This window comes from Cherax quadricarinatus, chromosome 37 (genome assembly GCF_038502225.1).
Source record: "Cherax quadricarinatus isolate ZL_2023a chromosome 37, ASM3850222v1, whole genome shotgun sequence".
Classification (NCBI taxonomy): Eukaryota; Metazoa; Arthropoda; class Malacostraca; order Decapoda; family Parastacidae; genus Cherax; species Cherax quadricarinatus.
In genome coordinates this window covers 5,777,698-5,793,255 of record NC_091328.1, presented here as the reverse complement: position 1 = coordinate 5,793,255, position 15,558 = coordinate 5,777,698, and the positions used below count along the sequence as shown (strand labels likewise).

Here is a 15,558-nt window from a genome sequence, read left to right as displayed (position 1 = left end):
CACAGTTGCTACTCTCATCACCCACTGCATGCCAAGCCCCATTCACACCCCCAACTCCTATTTACACCCATAAACCCTAGTGCACCTCATTCCCTCTACTTTCTCATCCTTCCCTCTCACTCCCACTTGTGTTGGTGCAACAGGTGAGATAGACTACTACTAGGGAGATATACCATTAGGCCAGGCTGTGGGGGTAAAACCTGTGAAATTAATCACATGTAGCTGTACCTGGGTTCATGTAAAATTATAGATGTTACAATTGTCTGTTGCAAGTACACTGTCTGAGGAAAATCAGTGTAATAAATACACTCTAATAATGTGCTCAGGATATATTTTGCTACACTATATTCACTATAAATGTTTATCCCAAAAACAAACGTGTACTTGATATTCACCATTTTACTAAGCTGTTTTTGTGTATATTTTTATAATATGTTTTTGAGATAGCATCTGAAAAAATTTTATTTATTGAAAAGCTCTTTAACCTATTATCTATTATGGCCAGTACTCACATTTTAACACTACATTAACTGGGGGTTCAAGAAATGTGTGTATATGAAACATTGTCAACACTTTTGATAAGCTCCTCTCTTAGATTTTCAACATGTAATTGTTATTCATAAAGTTGGCACCTACAATTGTAGTGGTGTGATGTTTTGAGTGGATAATATTGTTTCTTCATTTAATTTTGTTACTGATTTGTGATTATTTTTTCACCAGCATTAAGAAATTTTTTAATACTATAGGTTATTTCAAATTTCTCTTAATATTTTTGGTTTGTTTCCAGTGTTATTTCCTCGACACACCTGTAAAGCTGCGAGAGACAACACCATAAACCTGATTCACATATTTCGTGATTACTTGCACTATCACATCAAATGCTCCAAGGCCTACATCCATTCTCGTATGCGAGCCAAGACTAGTGACTTTCTCAAGGTTCTCAACAGAGCGCGCCCTGAACCAAATAAATCTTCATCAGATAAGAAGACTGCATCGTAAGTGCTATTTCTAAACTGGTAAAAGTCTGAACAAACGTAATCCAAATTTGCATCTTTTTCTTGCAGTTTTTCTGTATGTCTAGTTTAACTCAAAACTTGTCATTGGTAACCAGATATCTTCTGTTAGTATTAGGTTATTTTTATTTTTAAGTAGTCATATTTAGTACAGTATTATAAAAAGTATTTAAATTTTTCTATTAACTGTACTGTCACAGCTTATTTAGCATTTCTGCAAGATACTGTCTGTAGTTTAACATTATATTGACCTAGAGTTTTTTCAAGTTAAATCATCTGAAAGCAGCTTCGCCTGTTTTCACTTCACTGTGGTACTAATACTGCACAGTATATGGAACTTATCATGGGTTCATAGAGTTGAATGTTTAATTACTGCTAATTTTATTATTTAACCACAAGCCATCTCCTGCCAAAGTAGGGTAACCCCCACCAAAAAAAAAAAAATGAAATATTTACCATCACTCATTCTGTAGCTGTCTTGTCTGGACATTTTACCACAAATATTTTATATTCCTTTTTTTTTTTTTTTTTACACATCAGCTATTTCCCATTGAGGCAGGGTGATCTAAAAAGAAGAAACAAAAGTTTTTCTTCTTTTTACAATTACGTATGTAATCATTTAGTCTTTTCAAGACTACTAAAATAATCTCTCATGGGTAAGTTACGTTTCTGAGGGCCTGCCAACTCTTTCAGGGTCGGCAGGCCCTCTCCTAAACTTGTTCTCAGGGTCGGAAAGTTTTTGAAAAAAAAAAATTTCTTATTAAATGACAGAGAATCTTTTCCTGATCATATTGACACCAAAAGTATGAAACTTGATGGAAAACTTACGGAATTATGCTCTTGCGAAGTTAGTGGTCTCGGATATGTTTATGCATCGGCGATTTCGCCCACTTTGAGCCCTATTTTCGGCCAATTCCAATGTACCAGTCAACAAGAATCATAACTATTTTGCTAGAACTCCATGTTTTCTATCAAATGAGAACAAGAAACCACCCATTTACCAATTTGAACTATCCAATAAAGTGGTCAGAAATTGGCAATTTTGCCAGTTTCACTCATATTTCAAAAGATGCCAATTTCCAAATAGGGTCCAGAATAAACAAGACAGACATTCTTGGCACTAAAATAAAGTTTCCTCTGTTTCGTTAGTCACGTTTCCAGGCCTCTGTTGCATTTCTTTTGCTTTCCACTTTGAATTTTTATTCTCACAAAAAATAGAAGATTTACTGTTATGCAGACTACTGCATTAGTGTAGAAATGGTATAAATAATATCAGCGCACATGTGAAAGAATATTAGACTCACCAGTTGATGTGTATTAGACGCATGGCATGATTTGTTTACTTTTGAACTTTGGCAAAAATCAAACATTTCTGCTACTTTGAGCTCAATTTCAAGGTACTTTTCATTGCGAAACCAATCGAAATCATCTCAATTTCCATAATATGTCTTCCATTCTATAAAATGAGACCAGGAAAACTAGAATGCAACCATAAATAGCATATGAAAATACACTGCAAAGTCACTGTTTTAAACCAAAAACACGGTCGGAGTTTTTTTTTTTTCTCATTATGCACTGTGTGCTGCAGGATTTTTTTATACTGTGCACACTGACCACATAGACCCATTCTTTCATATGTAGGCCTACCAGCTTTCTCTCGTTAGATTTGAAGGCGCTAGAATTTATGCGTACTAGTATGGCACCAACTCTGACGTGCAAGCCATACTAGTATGGCACCAACCCTGAAATGGTTAAGCAGAGCAATGCTTATTTTGTAGGACCGTGGCAAGCCATGTAGTTGACTGAACAGTGACCTCCCTGATTATTACTTGGGCCCTCCAAACACGTTAATACTACAGGAGGCTTTTTCCCAACACATATAAAACTCCATATCCCTAGCTACAATGAACATGGCTTGTTACCTCTGAAGGCATGGTTAGTCAGTCACTCAATACAGGCTCCCAATCATTCATCATAGATTCATGCTTAAACATCTATATATTTCCAACATTACTTGGCATTTCTCCTGAGTTAATATCTAGAGACAAGAAAGGATGAAGATGTACCAAGATACCCTTGTGTTGCAGTGTCTGACAGAGTGAACATTAAAATGGTATAAAATACCGACAGGTTGTTAGGTAAGACACACATGCAACAGTTAGGTATCTTTATTTCGAAACATTTCGCCTACACAGTAGGCTTCTTCAGTCGAGTACAGAAAAGTTGATAGAAGCAGAAGATACTTGAAGACGATGTAATCAGTCCATCACTGCAACACAAGGGTATCTTGGTACAGACCTGAAATCAACTTTGTCAACTTCTACTAGTGAGAATGGCTGGATTTGAGAGGGACCTGACCTTCCAACGACAACATTCTTACCTCTACTAGTGGCCTACATCTCACCTCCTGGCGTTATATAAGGCTCCATCCTGTCACTTCAACTCCATATTGTTTCAGACTATGGAACAATACTCTTCTCCAGACTGAGGGACTGACCACCTCAAAACTTCAAGGGTGATGGACTGATTACATCGTCTTCAAATATCTTCTGCTTCTATCAACTTTTCTGTACTCGACTGAAGAAGCCTACTGTGTAGGCGAAACGTTTCGAAATAAAGATACGTAACTGTTGTATGTGTGTCATACCTAACAACCTGTCGGTATTTTATACCATTTTAATGTTCATACTGTGGATGAACTGAAAAGTTGGGTTCTCAGTTACTCTCTACCTCTAATTGTAATGGATTTTTGTGCATTAAATAATTACATGGACCAGCAGGTCATTTCAAACTCTACACCAAAGCAATGTTTCAAAGGTGCTTTAATATGACCTCAGACACTCACTTGACCCTAAGAGATTTTTGGAAAGAACACTTCAGTATCCTCCATTGCATAAGCCTTATAGGTAAGGCTTGGGAGGGAGCGACTACCAGGACTTTGAACTCTGCTTGGAGAAAATTGTGGCCAGATTGTGTCCACAAGAGGGATTTTGAAGGGTTTGTGGCTGACCCTGATGAGCCTATGTCAGTTGTGAACTCTATTGTGGCATTGGGGAGTTCCATGGGGTAGGATGTGAGTTTGGAGGATGTGGAAGAGTTGGTGGAGGACCACAAGGAAGAGCTAACCCCTGAGGAGCTGCAAGAGCTTCAGCAGGAACAGGAACAGACCGCAGCTCAGAATCTTGCAGAGGAGGAGGAAGAGAGATGGAAGAAGGTGCCTTCTTCAGAAATTAAGGAGATTTTTGAAATGTGGGGTAGGATGGAAAGATTTATGGAGAAATATCACCCTGAGAAGGATGTTGCAAGCCATATCGGAAACTTGTACAGTGACAGAGTCATGGCCCATTTTAGGGAAGATTTAACCCTTTGACTGTTTCAGGCCCCTTTCTGAAACTGTCATTCTATGTCACTAAATTTAAAAAAAAAAAATTATTTTTTATGAAATGATAGAGAATCTTTTCCCGATGATAATGACACCAAAAGTTCGAGATTTGGTCGAAAACTCATGGAATTACGCTCCCGCGAAGTTAGCGGTCTCGGCGACATATGCGTATCGGCGATTTCACCGACTTTGAGCCCTATTTTCAGCCAATTCCGTTGTTCCAGTTGACCAAACTCATAGCTATTTCTTTAGATGTCCTCTTCAAGGGGGGGGCTCCTTGGCGTGGTGAAGAGGCTCTTGGTCTGAGGAATTAGCCCTGTCGGTCTTCTTCCTCAGACCGAACCTAACTACCCCCCATTCTCCCCTCCCCTATCCCATCCTCCCCTTTTTCCATTCCTCCTCCTCGCCCCTCCCTTTTGCCCTTCCTCTTTTTGGCCTTTGGGATTTCTCCCACAGGCGCGCTAGTTCCTAGGTAGGGGAAAGGACACCGGGGTCCATCCCATTCCGTTGAGGTTCTTGGCGGTGGCGTAGTTTGCCGTGGAATCTGGATTGCCTGGGGATGTCCCGATCCCTCTCCGATATCCCGGAGTAGCTTTGGGTGTCTTTCGGGCGACGGGTGTATCTGGAAGCCACCTTTCGGATTCCGGGGGTGGTGGCCGAAGGAGGTATGCTTTGTGGCGGATATCCGGCCGCCCTCTCTTTTGTCCACCGAGGTAGCTCGGCAGATGTGAGGTTGCTATCCTGGATTGATGGTTTACTGGCATGAAGGGTAGGGTATGGCACGGGTTCCATGCTGCATCTGCGCTACTAGCGGTGCTGAGGTCCTCTTGGGCGCGGAGGGAGATTTCCGGCCCTTTCATTCCTCCTGGGAACTATTCCTCCCCGCTCCCCCCTTTTTTTATTCTTTTTTTTATTTTTATTTTATTTTCTTCTTTCTTTTTTTTTCTTAAAAACAAAAAGCAAAGGAGTAACCTAACCATGGCAGCCCTAGTCCATGAACCCACTACCCCCTGGCCCCTTCTTGATACCGCACCCCATTCTGACCCTGCCTTGTGTTTAGACCACTCTTCGGACACTCCTGATGCCCCTGTACCTCTTGCTGGTGCTGTTTCCTCACCCGCTTCAGGTACCGGGGCTTCGACTGACTCCTTCGATTTGTCTGAACTCCGCTCTCCTTTGACTATGCTTCTGGCTTCTCCCTCTACGGTACGGCAATTTTCGAATCGCCCGTCCATTTCACACCGGACCAACTCCGGTCCTACTCCTAAACGCCAACGTCAATCTCCTGATGATGCTCCTTCGTTACCTTCCCATTCTACTTGGAAAAGACCGACACGTCAAGCACTCCCTCTCCACGCTCAGTTTCGGACCACACAATGGACTAAATTCTTTACTTTAAGACCGACTTCTTCTTCTGCCTACCTTTCTGACCATAGTATTGGCAAAGCGCTCCTGCGTCATGTTGGTAGAGATATTTCATTTCATGCTCTCAAGAGCGGTATGCGCATCGTCACTGTCCAGAATGCTACCCAAGCTCATGATCTTTCTCTCCTTTCGAATATCGATACTACTCCTATCACTATTGAAAAACATCTTTCTCTCAATTCTTGTAGTGGTACTGTCATTCTTCCCCATACCATAGTCCAACAGAATTTCCAGTCATGTGGCAATGACATTTTTGAACAGCTGGAACTCCAGGATCTCCCAATCCTCAAAGTAGACACTTATGTCCTTCCTGCCCGGGGGCGGAGACGTTACCCTTGCAATGTGGCTCGTTTAACTTTTGACAGCCGAGAACTCCCGTCCTCTGTAAATGTCGCGGGACATCGGTTACAAGTTCGAAAGGTGATACCTACACCGCAACAATGTAGAAATTGCTGGCGTTTTGGTCACCCAGCGAAATATTGCAGATCTATGGCCGAATGCCCAGTCTGTGGTGCCGACGACCATTCTAATACATCTTGCAGTCAACCTCCATCTTGCCTTAATTGTAATGAAGCTCACCCTTCGTACTCCCGCCGTTGCCAGGTCTACTTAAATGAACGTGAAATCCGTTGCCTCAAAGAGGCAGAAGGTCTCCCTTATGCTATGGCAGTTACTCATCTCTGCCTCCAAGGGAGACTACCCCGTGTTTCTTATTCTCGTGTTTCCAAACATCCCCCCACTTCTGGGGTCCCATCTTCTGTAGCCTCCTCTGTTGTTACCCCTCCCATAGCCACTACGGCATCTAATCCTTTTGCTGTCCTTGGCTCTGACATCCCGACTACAACTCAGTCTGTTCTCACATCTTCGCGTCCTTCCTCACAAGCCCCAGTATCGACAAGACCTTGTACGACACCTAATACCAATCGCCCCTCTACTCAGAAGTCCAAAAAATCCACATTGCTCAAATCTTCTTTGCCCCTTCCTTCCCTTCTTCCACCTCCACACTTTACCTTTCCAGTCTCTGTACCTAGTTCTTCCCCTCTCTCTGGCTCTATTACAAGTGTGGAGATTCACCCTCCTCCTCGTACTATGCCTTCCACCCCCGTCCCCTCCCAAGTTTCTCCCTCTTCTGCCACCTCCCAGGTTTCTGCCTCTTCTGTCCCCCCCCACACCTCATCTCCAGTCCCTTACACTCTTCCCTCCCCCTCTACTTTGGTACAGTCCATTACTGTCCCAATCTTTACTCACCCTCCTCCTTCTATCTCCAATATGGTCTCCCATACATCTTTGAATTCAGAAATACTTGAAGCCATTTCAGAATATATTGCAGAGACTAAACCTTCAATGGACACTGATTCACTTCCTGTTTCTTCTCTTCCCTCTCCTCCATCTTCACAACCCCAATCTTCGCAATGCTCTGTTCCTTCACTACTTGAACGTCTTCCAATGCCACCACACGTTGACTTTTCTAACCCCTCTAGTCCGTAGGTGCCTTTACCTACAGATTCCTGGTATTTTCTTCATCGCCAATCATGGCCTATTTACAGTGGAATATCCGCGGCCTCAGGGGTAATCGGGGTGAGCTTCAGATGTTGCTTTCCAAGTTTTCCCCTGTTGGTGCTTGCTTACAAGAACCAAAATTACACTCAGCTGTTTTCCAACCTATCTCAGGCTATAATTTATTGTATTCTTCGGATCCTTTCTCAGATGGGACCTTTAATGAAAGTGCCCTTCTTCTACGCAACGATATTCCGTACTGTCAACTGTTTGTCCATACCTCGCTGCCTTACACTGCAGCCCGTATCCACTTGAATAAGTGGTTTACAATATGTTCTTTATATCTCTCTCCTTCTCGGGCATTTTCTATCCCAGACTTTGCCTTTCTTGTTTCATCCTTACCACCACCACTTCTGTGATTTTAATGCCCGCCATTTCCTCTGGGGGGGGGGTCTCATTGTGACTCACGTGGCATCCAGTTGGAGGCTTTTCTCGCCTCTCACCCCCTCCATGTTTTAAATACGGGTACTTCCACCCATTTTGATCCTCATACTCATACTCTCTCTTGCATCGATCTATCAGTCTGCTCTTCCTCCACTGCACTAGACTTCACCTGGTCTGTTCTACCAGACTTACATGACAGCGATCATTTTCCGATCATTCTTACTTCTCCTTCCTATTCACCACCTTTCCGTAGCCCTCGCTGGCAATTTGATCGGGCAAATTGGGATCTTTACTCACACCTCACTGCTTTTAGTGAGGTTCCTTCTTCATCCTCCATTGATGAGCTCCTACACATCTTCTCGACGTCAGTTTATACCGCAGCTTCTCATTCTATACCCCAAACCTCAGGCAGGCATTCTCAGAAGTGTGTGCCTTGGTGGTCTCCTGCTTGTGCTCGTGCAGTACGTTTGAAACGTGCTGCATGGGGCAGGTACCGGTACGATAGAACCGCTGAGAGACTTCTTGATTTTAAGCAGAAGCGTGCGATCGCTCGCCGTGTCATCCGTGAAGCTAAACGCACTTGTTGGCGTGACTATATTTCCACCATCACCTCTGCTTCTTCTATGAGTGCAGTCTGGAAAAAAGTGAGGAAATTGAGTGGTAAATACTCTCCTGACCCGGCTCCTGTTCTACGGGTTGCTGGTGTTGATGTAGCAAACCCTCTCGACGTTGCCATTGAACTTGGCACACATCTGGTCCGTATTTCCCGAGGGCTCCATCTATGCCCTTCGTTTCTTTCCTCCAAGTCTGCCAGAGAGTTAGTACCCTTGGACTTTTCTTCTCTCAGAGAAGAACAGTATAAGGTGCCTTTTACACTTCAAGAACTGGAGGCAACGCTCTCAGCTTGCCGATCATCAGCAGCTGGGCCTGACGACATTCATATTCGTATGTTACAACATTTACATCGGTCAGCCCTTGTAGTCCTCTTACACCTCTTCAATCTTATTTGGGCACAAGGAGCTCTTCCCCAGTTGTGGAAATCTGCCATTGTTCTCCCTTTCCGCAAACCGGGTACTACAGGACATGATGCCTCCCACTATCGCCCCATCGCTCTTACTAGTGCAGTTTGCAAAGTGATGGAACGTCTCGTAAATCGACGTTTAATGTGGTATGTAGAGACACACAACAGTCTCTCCGCTAGTCAATATGGCTTTCGTAAGGGTCGTTCTACCATAGACCCCTTACTACGCTTGGATACGTATGTTCGTAATGCCTTTGCGAATAATCACTCAGTTATTGCCATATTTTTTGACCTTGAGAAGGCATATGACACAACTTGGAGGTATAATATTTTGGCCCAGGCCCATTCCTTAGGCCTCCGATTCAATCTACCATCCTTCCTTAAGAACTTTATAACTGACAGACATTTCTGTGTTCGAGTCAATAATGTTCTTTCCCCGGACTTCGTCCAAGCTGAAGGTGTCCCTCAGGGATGTGTTCTAAGCACACCACTTTTTCTCCTTGCTATAAATGATTTGGCCTCTGTTCTTCCACCCAATATTTGGTCATCACTCTATGTTGATGACTTCGCTATTGTTTGTGCAGGCGCTGACTGTCATCTTATTGCAGTTTCTCTCCAGCATGCGGTCGACCGTGTTTCCACTTGGGCCACCACGCATGGGTTTAAATTTTCAAGTACCAAAACTCACCAAATTACTTTCACTAGATGCTCTGTTATCTCCGATCATCCTTTGTATCTCTATGGCTCCCGTATCCTCGAACGTGATACATTCAGGTTTCTAGGCCTTCTCTTTGACCGTCGGTTATCCTGGAAACCTCACATTACCTCTCTGAAGGCAACTTGTCACAGCCGGCTAAACCTTCTTAAAACCCTTGCTCATCTTTCCTGGGGAGCTGATCGTCGAACTCTGCTTCGCCTACATTCAGCCCTCGTTTTATCGAAACTCGATTATGGTGACCAGATTTATTCCGCGGCCTCTCCTGCTACTCTCTCTAGCCTTAACTCTATCCATCACAAAGGATTACGTTTGTGCCTTGGTGCTTTTCGCTCTTCCCCTGTTGAGAGCCGCTATACAGAAGCAAATGTTCCATCCTTGTCTGATCGCCGTCATGCCCATTGCCTTCGCTACTATGTACGCTCTCACGATCTACACAATCCTTCCATTTATAGAATGGTCACCGATATTAGTAGACATTCTTTATTTGTTCGCCGCCCCTGTTTGCTCCGTCCCTTTTCTCTTCGCCTACATTCACTCTTGTCTTCCCTTCAGTTACCACCTTTATATGTTCATGTAGCATCTCACTTTTCCCTACCCCCCTGGGAAGTTCCAGCTGTTCGGGTCTGTTCTTTCTCACTCCCTTGCTCGAAAGCTCAACTGCCTACGGTGGCTTCCCGCTCTCTTTTTCTTGATCACTTCCACTCCCATTCTCATGCCACCGCTGTGTACACAGATGGCTCTAAGTCTTCAGACGGCGTCGGATTCGCAGCAGTGTTTCCGGACAGCGTCGTGTGGGAGCATTTACTATCTTCAGCTAGCATTTTTACTGCTGAACTGTATGCCATTCTTGCAGCACTTATTCGTATCGCATCTATGCCTGTGTCATCATTTGTAGTAGTCTCAGACTCCCTTAGTGCTCTACAGACTATACGAAAATTTGATACATCTCATCCCCTAGTTCTCCGTATCCAACTTTGGCTACGCCGTATCTCTACCAAACATAAAGATGTTGTTTTTTGTTGGGTCCCTGGTCATGTCGACGTACAGGGCAATGAACAGGCAGACACTGCTGCGCGGTCAGCAGTACATGACCTACCGATTTCCTATCGAGGTGTTCCATTTCTGGACTATTTTGCTGCAATAGCTACCCACCTTCGCACCCGTTGGCAACAACGTTGGTCAACTCTGCTCGGTAACAAACTTCATTCTATTAAACCGAGCATAGGTTACTGGCCGTCTTCTTGTCATCAGTGCTGAGGTTGGGAGACCACTCTCTCCCGCCTTCGCATTGGCCACACTCGTCTTACTTATAGGTATCTCATAGAGAGGCACCCTGTTCCTCTCTGTGAGCAGTGTCAAGTTCCAGTATCAATTAGCCACATTCTGTTAGACTGCCCTCTCTATCAACGAGCACGCAGAATTTACCTCCAACGTCGTCTTTGTTCTACTACTCTCTCTTTACCTTCCCTTCTTGCTGATGGACCCTCCTTTAATCCTGACTCTCTCATTGACTTCTTGACAACGACTGATTTACTCCACAAACTCTGATGATACTTTTCGCACTCCCCTCAGCCCTTTCTAGTTCAGTCTCTTGCTGCCCTTTACCCTTTCACCATCCACTACCCTGCTGTTATCCGTAACCTATTACTCATCCATCTCCCTTTTACCACCTGATGCCCTCGCTTCCTTCCTGCCCTACAGCGCTGTATAGTCCTTGTGGCTTAGCGCTTCTTTTTGATTATAATAATAATAATAATATTTCTTTAGAACTCCATTTTATCTATCTGCTGAGTACAAGAAACCTCCCATTTACCAATTTGGACTACCCAATATTGTGGTCAGAAATTGGCAATTTGGCCAATTTCACGCAAACTAAAAAAGATGCCAATTTCAAAATAGGGTCCAGAATTAACAAGGTAGACATTCTTGGCACTAAAATATCATATCCTCTGTTCATTAGTCACATCTCTAGGCCCCTCTTATATTATTATTGCTTTCTATTTTGATTTTTTATTCATACAAAAAAATACAAAATTTACTGTTATGCAGACTACTGCATTATTGCAAAAATGGTATAAATAATATCAGTGCACTAGTGAAAGAATATTAGACTCCCCAGTTGACGTGTATTGGACGTGTGGTGTGATTTGTTTACTCCTGAACATTGGTAAAAATCGAACATTTCCGCTACTTTGAGCTCAGTTTCAAGGTAGTTTTCATTGTCAAAGTAATGAAAATCATCTCTATTTCTGTAATATGTTTTCCATTTTATCACCTAAGACCATGAAAACACAAATACATCGATAAATACTATACGAAAATACACCTCAAAGTCTGCGTTTTAATCCAAAAAAACAATCGGAGTTTTTTTTTCTCATTACGCACTATGTGCTGCAGGATTTTTTTTATGTGGTGCACACTGACCACACAGACCCATTCTCTCACATGTGGGCCTACCAGCTTTCTTCCGCTTGATTTGAAGCCGCTAGAATTATTGAGTATATATACGTCTGAAACACTGGCTCGTAAGACGTATATATACGACCAAAACCATCAAAGGGTTAAAGAGACGCCAGAAACAGAGCTCTCTGGATAGTTTTTTTGTGAGACAGGACTCCAGTGACTCTCAAGCTGGTCCTAGTGACATTAACCCTTTCAGGGTTTCGGCCGTACTAGTACGGCTTACGCCCCGGGGTTTTTGACGTACTAGTACGCCTAAATTCTAGTGCCCTCAAATCTAATGAGAGAAAGCTGGTAGGCCTACATATGAAAGAATGGGTCTATGTGGTCAGTGTGCGCAGTATGAAAAAAATCCTGCAGCACACAGTGCGAAATGAGAAAAAAAAAATTTGACCGTGTTTTTGGATTAAAACAGCAAATTTTCACTGTATTTTCGTGTGGTATTTATTGTTGTATTCTAGTTTTCCTGGTCTCATTTCATAGAATGAAAGACATATTACAGAAATTGAGATGATTTTGACTGGTTTTACAATGAAAAGTACCTTGAAATTGAGCTCAAAGTAGCAGAAATGTTCGATTTTTACCCAAGTTCAAAAGTAAACAAATCATGCCAAGCGTTCAATACACGTCAACTGGTGAGTCTAATATTCTTTCACAAGTGCACTGATATTATTTATACCATTTCTAGACTAATGCAGTAGTCTGCATAACAGTAAATCTTCTATTTTTTTGTAAGAATAAAAATTCAAAGTGGAAAGCCAAAGAAATATAAGAGGGGCCTGGGGATGTGACTAACGAACAGAAAACTTGTTATTTTAGTGCCAGGAATGTCTTTCTTGTTTATTCTGGACCCTATTCGGAAATTGGCATCTTTTGAAATTTGTGTGAAATTGGCAAAATTGCTAAATTCTGACCACTTTATTGGATAGTTAAAATTGGTAAATGGGTGGTTTCTTGTACACAATCAATAGAAAAAATGGAGTTCTAGCGAAATAGTTATGATTTTTTTGTCGACTGGTACATTGGAATTGGCCGAAAATAGGGCTCAAAGTGGGCGAAATCGCCGATGCATAAACATCGTCGAGACCGCTAGCTTTGCGAGAGCATAATTCTGTAAGTTTTCCATCAAATTTCATACTTGTGGTGTCATTATGACCAGGAAAAGATGCTCTGTCTTTTCATAAGAATTTTTTTTTTTTTTTTTTAAATTTGGGGACTCTGAGAACAAGTCTCGGAGATGGCCTGGGGACCCTGAAAGGGTTGAGAAACAGAGAAGAGATGTAACCCCTGAAAAGCACTTGGTACCTGAGGTGTTGATGGAAGGGGATTTCCCTTCCAAACAGTAACTAATCCAATCTCTCTCCTCCTCCAGTCTTCCATACACTAAGAAGAATCGCCAATAAAGGTAAATGTTATACTGTTAATGTTTCATTCATCATGTCCCATGTAAAAAAAATTTTTGTTTCAATACTTCTGGGTGTCAGGAACGGATTAATTGTATTTACATTATTTCTTATGGGGAAAATTGATTTGAAAATCGTCTATTTCGATAATCGTCGCACTTCCAGGAATGGATTAACGACGATAAATGAGTGACCACTGTACACTGCACAGTTGGTGTTTTAAACCAAAAGCACGGTCGGAGTTTTTTTTCTCGTGCACTGCGTGCTGCAGGATTTTTTTTTTTTATACTACGCACACTGGCCACTCAGACCCATTCTCCCATATGTAGACCTACCAGCTTTCTCCCGCAAGATTTGAAGCCACTAGAATTTTTTTTTATAAACACATCCCTCTCCTACCAAGGCAGGGTTGCCCGAAAAAGAAAAACTTTTAATATCAGTCACTCCATCACTGTCTTGCCAGAGGCACCCTTACACTACAGTTATAAAACTGCAACGTTAACACCCCTCGTTCAGAGTGCAGACACTGTACTTCCCATCTCCAGGACTCGTGTATGGCCTGCCGGTTTCCTTGAATCCCTTCATAAATGTTACCTTGCTCACACTCCAATAGCATGTCAAGTCCTAAAAACCATTCGTATCCATTCGCTCCTATCTAACATACTCAAGCATGCTTGCTGGAAGTCCAAGCCCCTCGCACACAAAACCTCCTTTACCCCCTCCCTCCAACCCTTCCTAGCCAACCCCTCCCCTGCCTTCTCTCCACTACAGATTTATACCCTCTCTAAGTCATTCTATTTTGTTCCACCTTCTCTACATGTCCGAACCACCTCGACAACCCCTCCTCAGCCGTCTGGATAATAGTTTTGGTAATCCCGCACCTCCTAATTTCGAAACTACGCATTCTCTGCATTATATTCTCTCCACGCATTGCTCTCAGACATGACATCTCCACTACCTCCAGCCTTCTCCTTGTTGCAACATTTACTGCCAGAGTTTCACACCCATATAAGAGTGTTGGTATAACTATATTCTCATACATTCCCCTCTTTGCTTCCATGGACAAAGTTCTTTGTCTCCACAGACTCCTAAGTGCACCACTCACTTTTTTCCCCTCATCAGTTCTATGATTCACCTTATCTTTCATAAACTTGTCTGCTGACACATCCATTCCTAAATACGTATCTAAATACATTCACCTCCACCATACTCTCTCCCTCCAGTCTGATATCTAATCTTTTATCACCTAATTTTTTTTGTTATCCTTATCACCTTACTCTTTCCCATATTCACTTTTAATTTTCTTCTTTTACATATCCTACCAAACTCTTCCTCCAATCTCTAGAATTTTGGCATAATATTACGGCACCGACACTGGCTTGCAAGCCGCAATATTACGGCACCGACAGTGAAAGGGTTGATTTATTGCCATTGGATTCATTTATGAAAATAATAATAATTTTGTCATGTTCTAGGGGTCGGGCATTCATACGTGCCAACTGATAGCGGATGTTGCTTCGTATTGAGTCAAGTATCAACGTGATCAACATCTTCATCTTGCTGTGATTGACTGCTGGGAAAGTCCAGGGCATGTTATGTAGCAGTGGTTTAGCTCCATTAGTGCTAGAACTCCTGTTCATAGGTTGGACATCATGGAGTTCCATCAAGCTAAGTTTTTCAGTGAGTGACTTCTAGAAATGGGTGCTGGACTTAAGTATTGCAAGTATATGTACTTGTATTTTTTATTTTATGCACAAAGTGATAAGGAAGTTGAAAATTGCATTAGCTGCTTTTCTATGGCCATGCATACATCACGTTCCAAAAAGGCAGAATGCTGAGACTCATGTAAGCCTTTGTGCTGAGACTCGTGTAAGCCTTTGTGCTGAGACTCGTGTAAGCCTTTGTGCTGAGATTCCTATAAGCCTCTGTGCTTAGACTCTTGTAAGCCTCTGTGCGTAGACTCCTGTAAGCCTCTGTACCGAGACTCCAGTAAAGTCTAAATTTGAAGCTTAGCACTTCAAAAACAGAGTGCACTTGTTGATTACTATCTTGAGCCCATATAATTTTATTCCCCAGTGACACTTGTCACACTGACATAGCTAGATCCTTGCCTTTATAAAGCCATTATAGATAATTTACTTTTGAAAATATAGTCATTAGAAAATAAGCATTTATAAAGAATCTGAATAAACTAC

The 15,558-nt window shown here is 42.5% G+C and overlaps 1 protein-coding gene across 1 annotated transcript in view; it reads left to right on the top strand.

The window, feature by feature from the left end:
* Positions 1–15,275, top strand: part of Arpc2 (Actin-related protein 2/3 complex, subunit 2) — a 32,275-nt gene extending 17,000 nt beyond the window's left edge. The window contains exons 6-7 of the mRNA XM_070091819.1: positions 788–995; positions 14,839–15,275. Coding sequence (XP_069947920.1) covers positions 788–995; positions 14,839–14,866 — 236 coding nt within the window. The 3' untranslated portion in view covers positions 14,867–15,275. The remainder of the gene's footprint in view (positions 1–787; positions 996–14,838) is intronic.
* Positions 15,276–15,558: the final 283 nt, after the last annotated feature.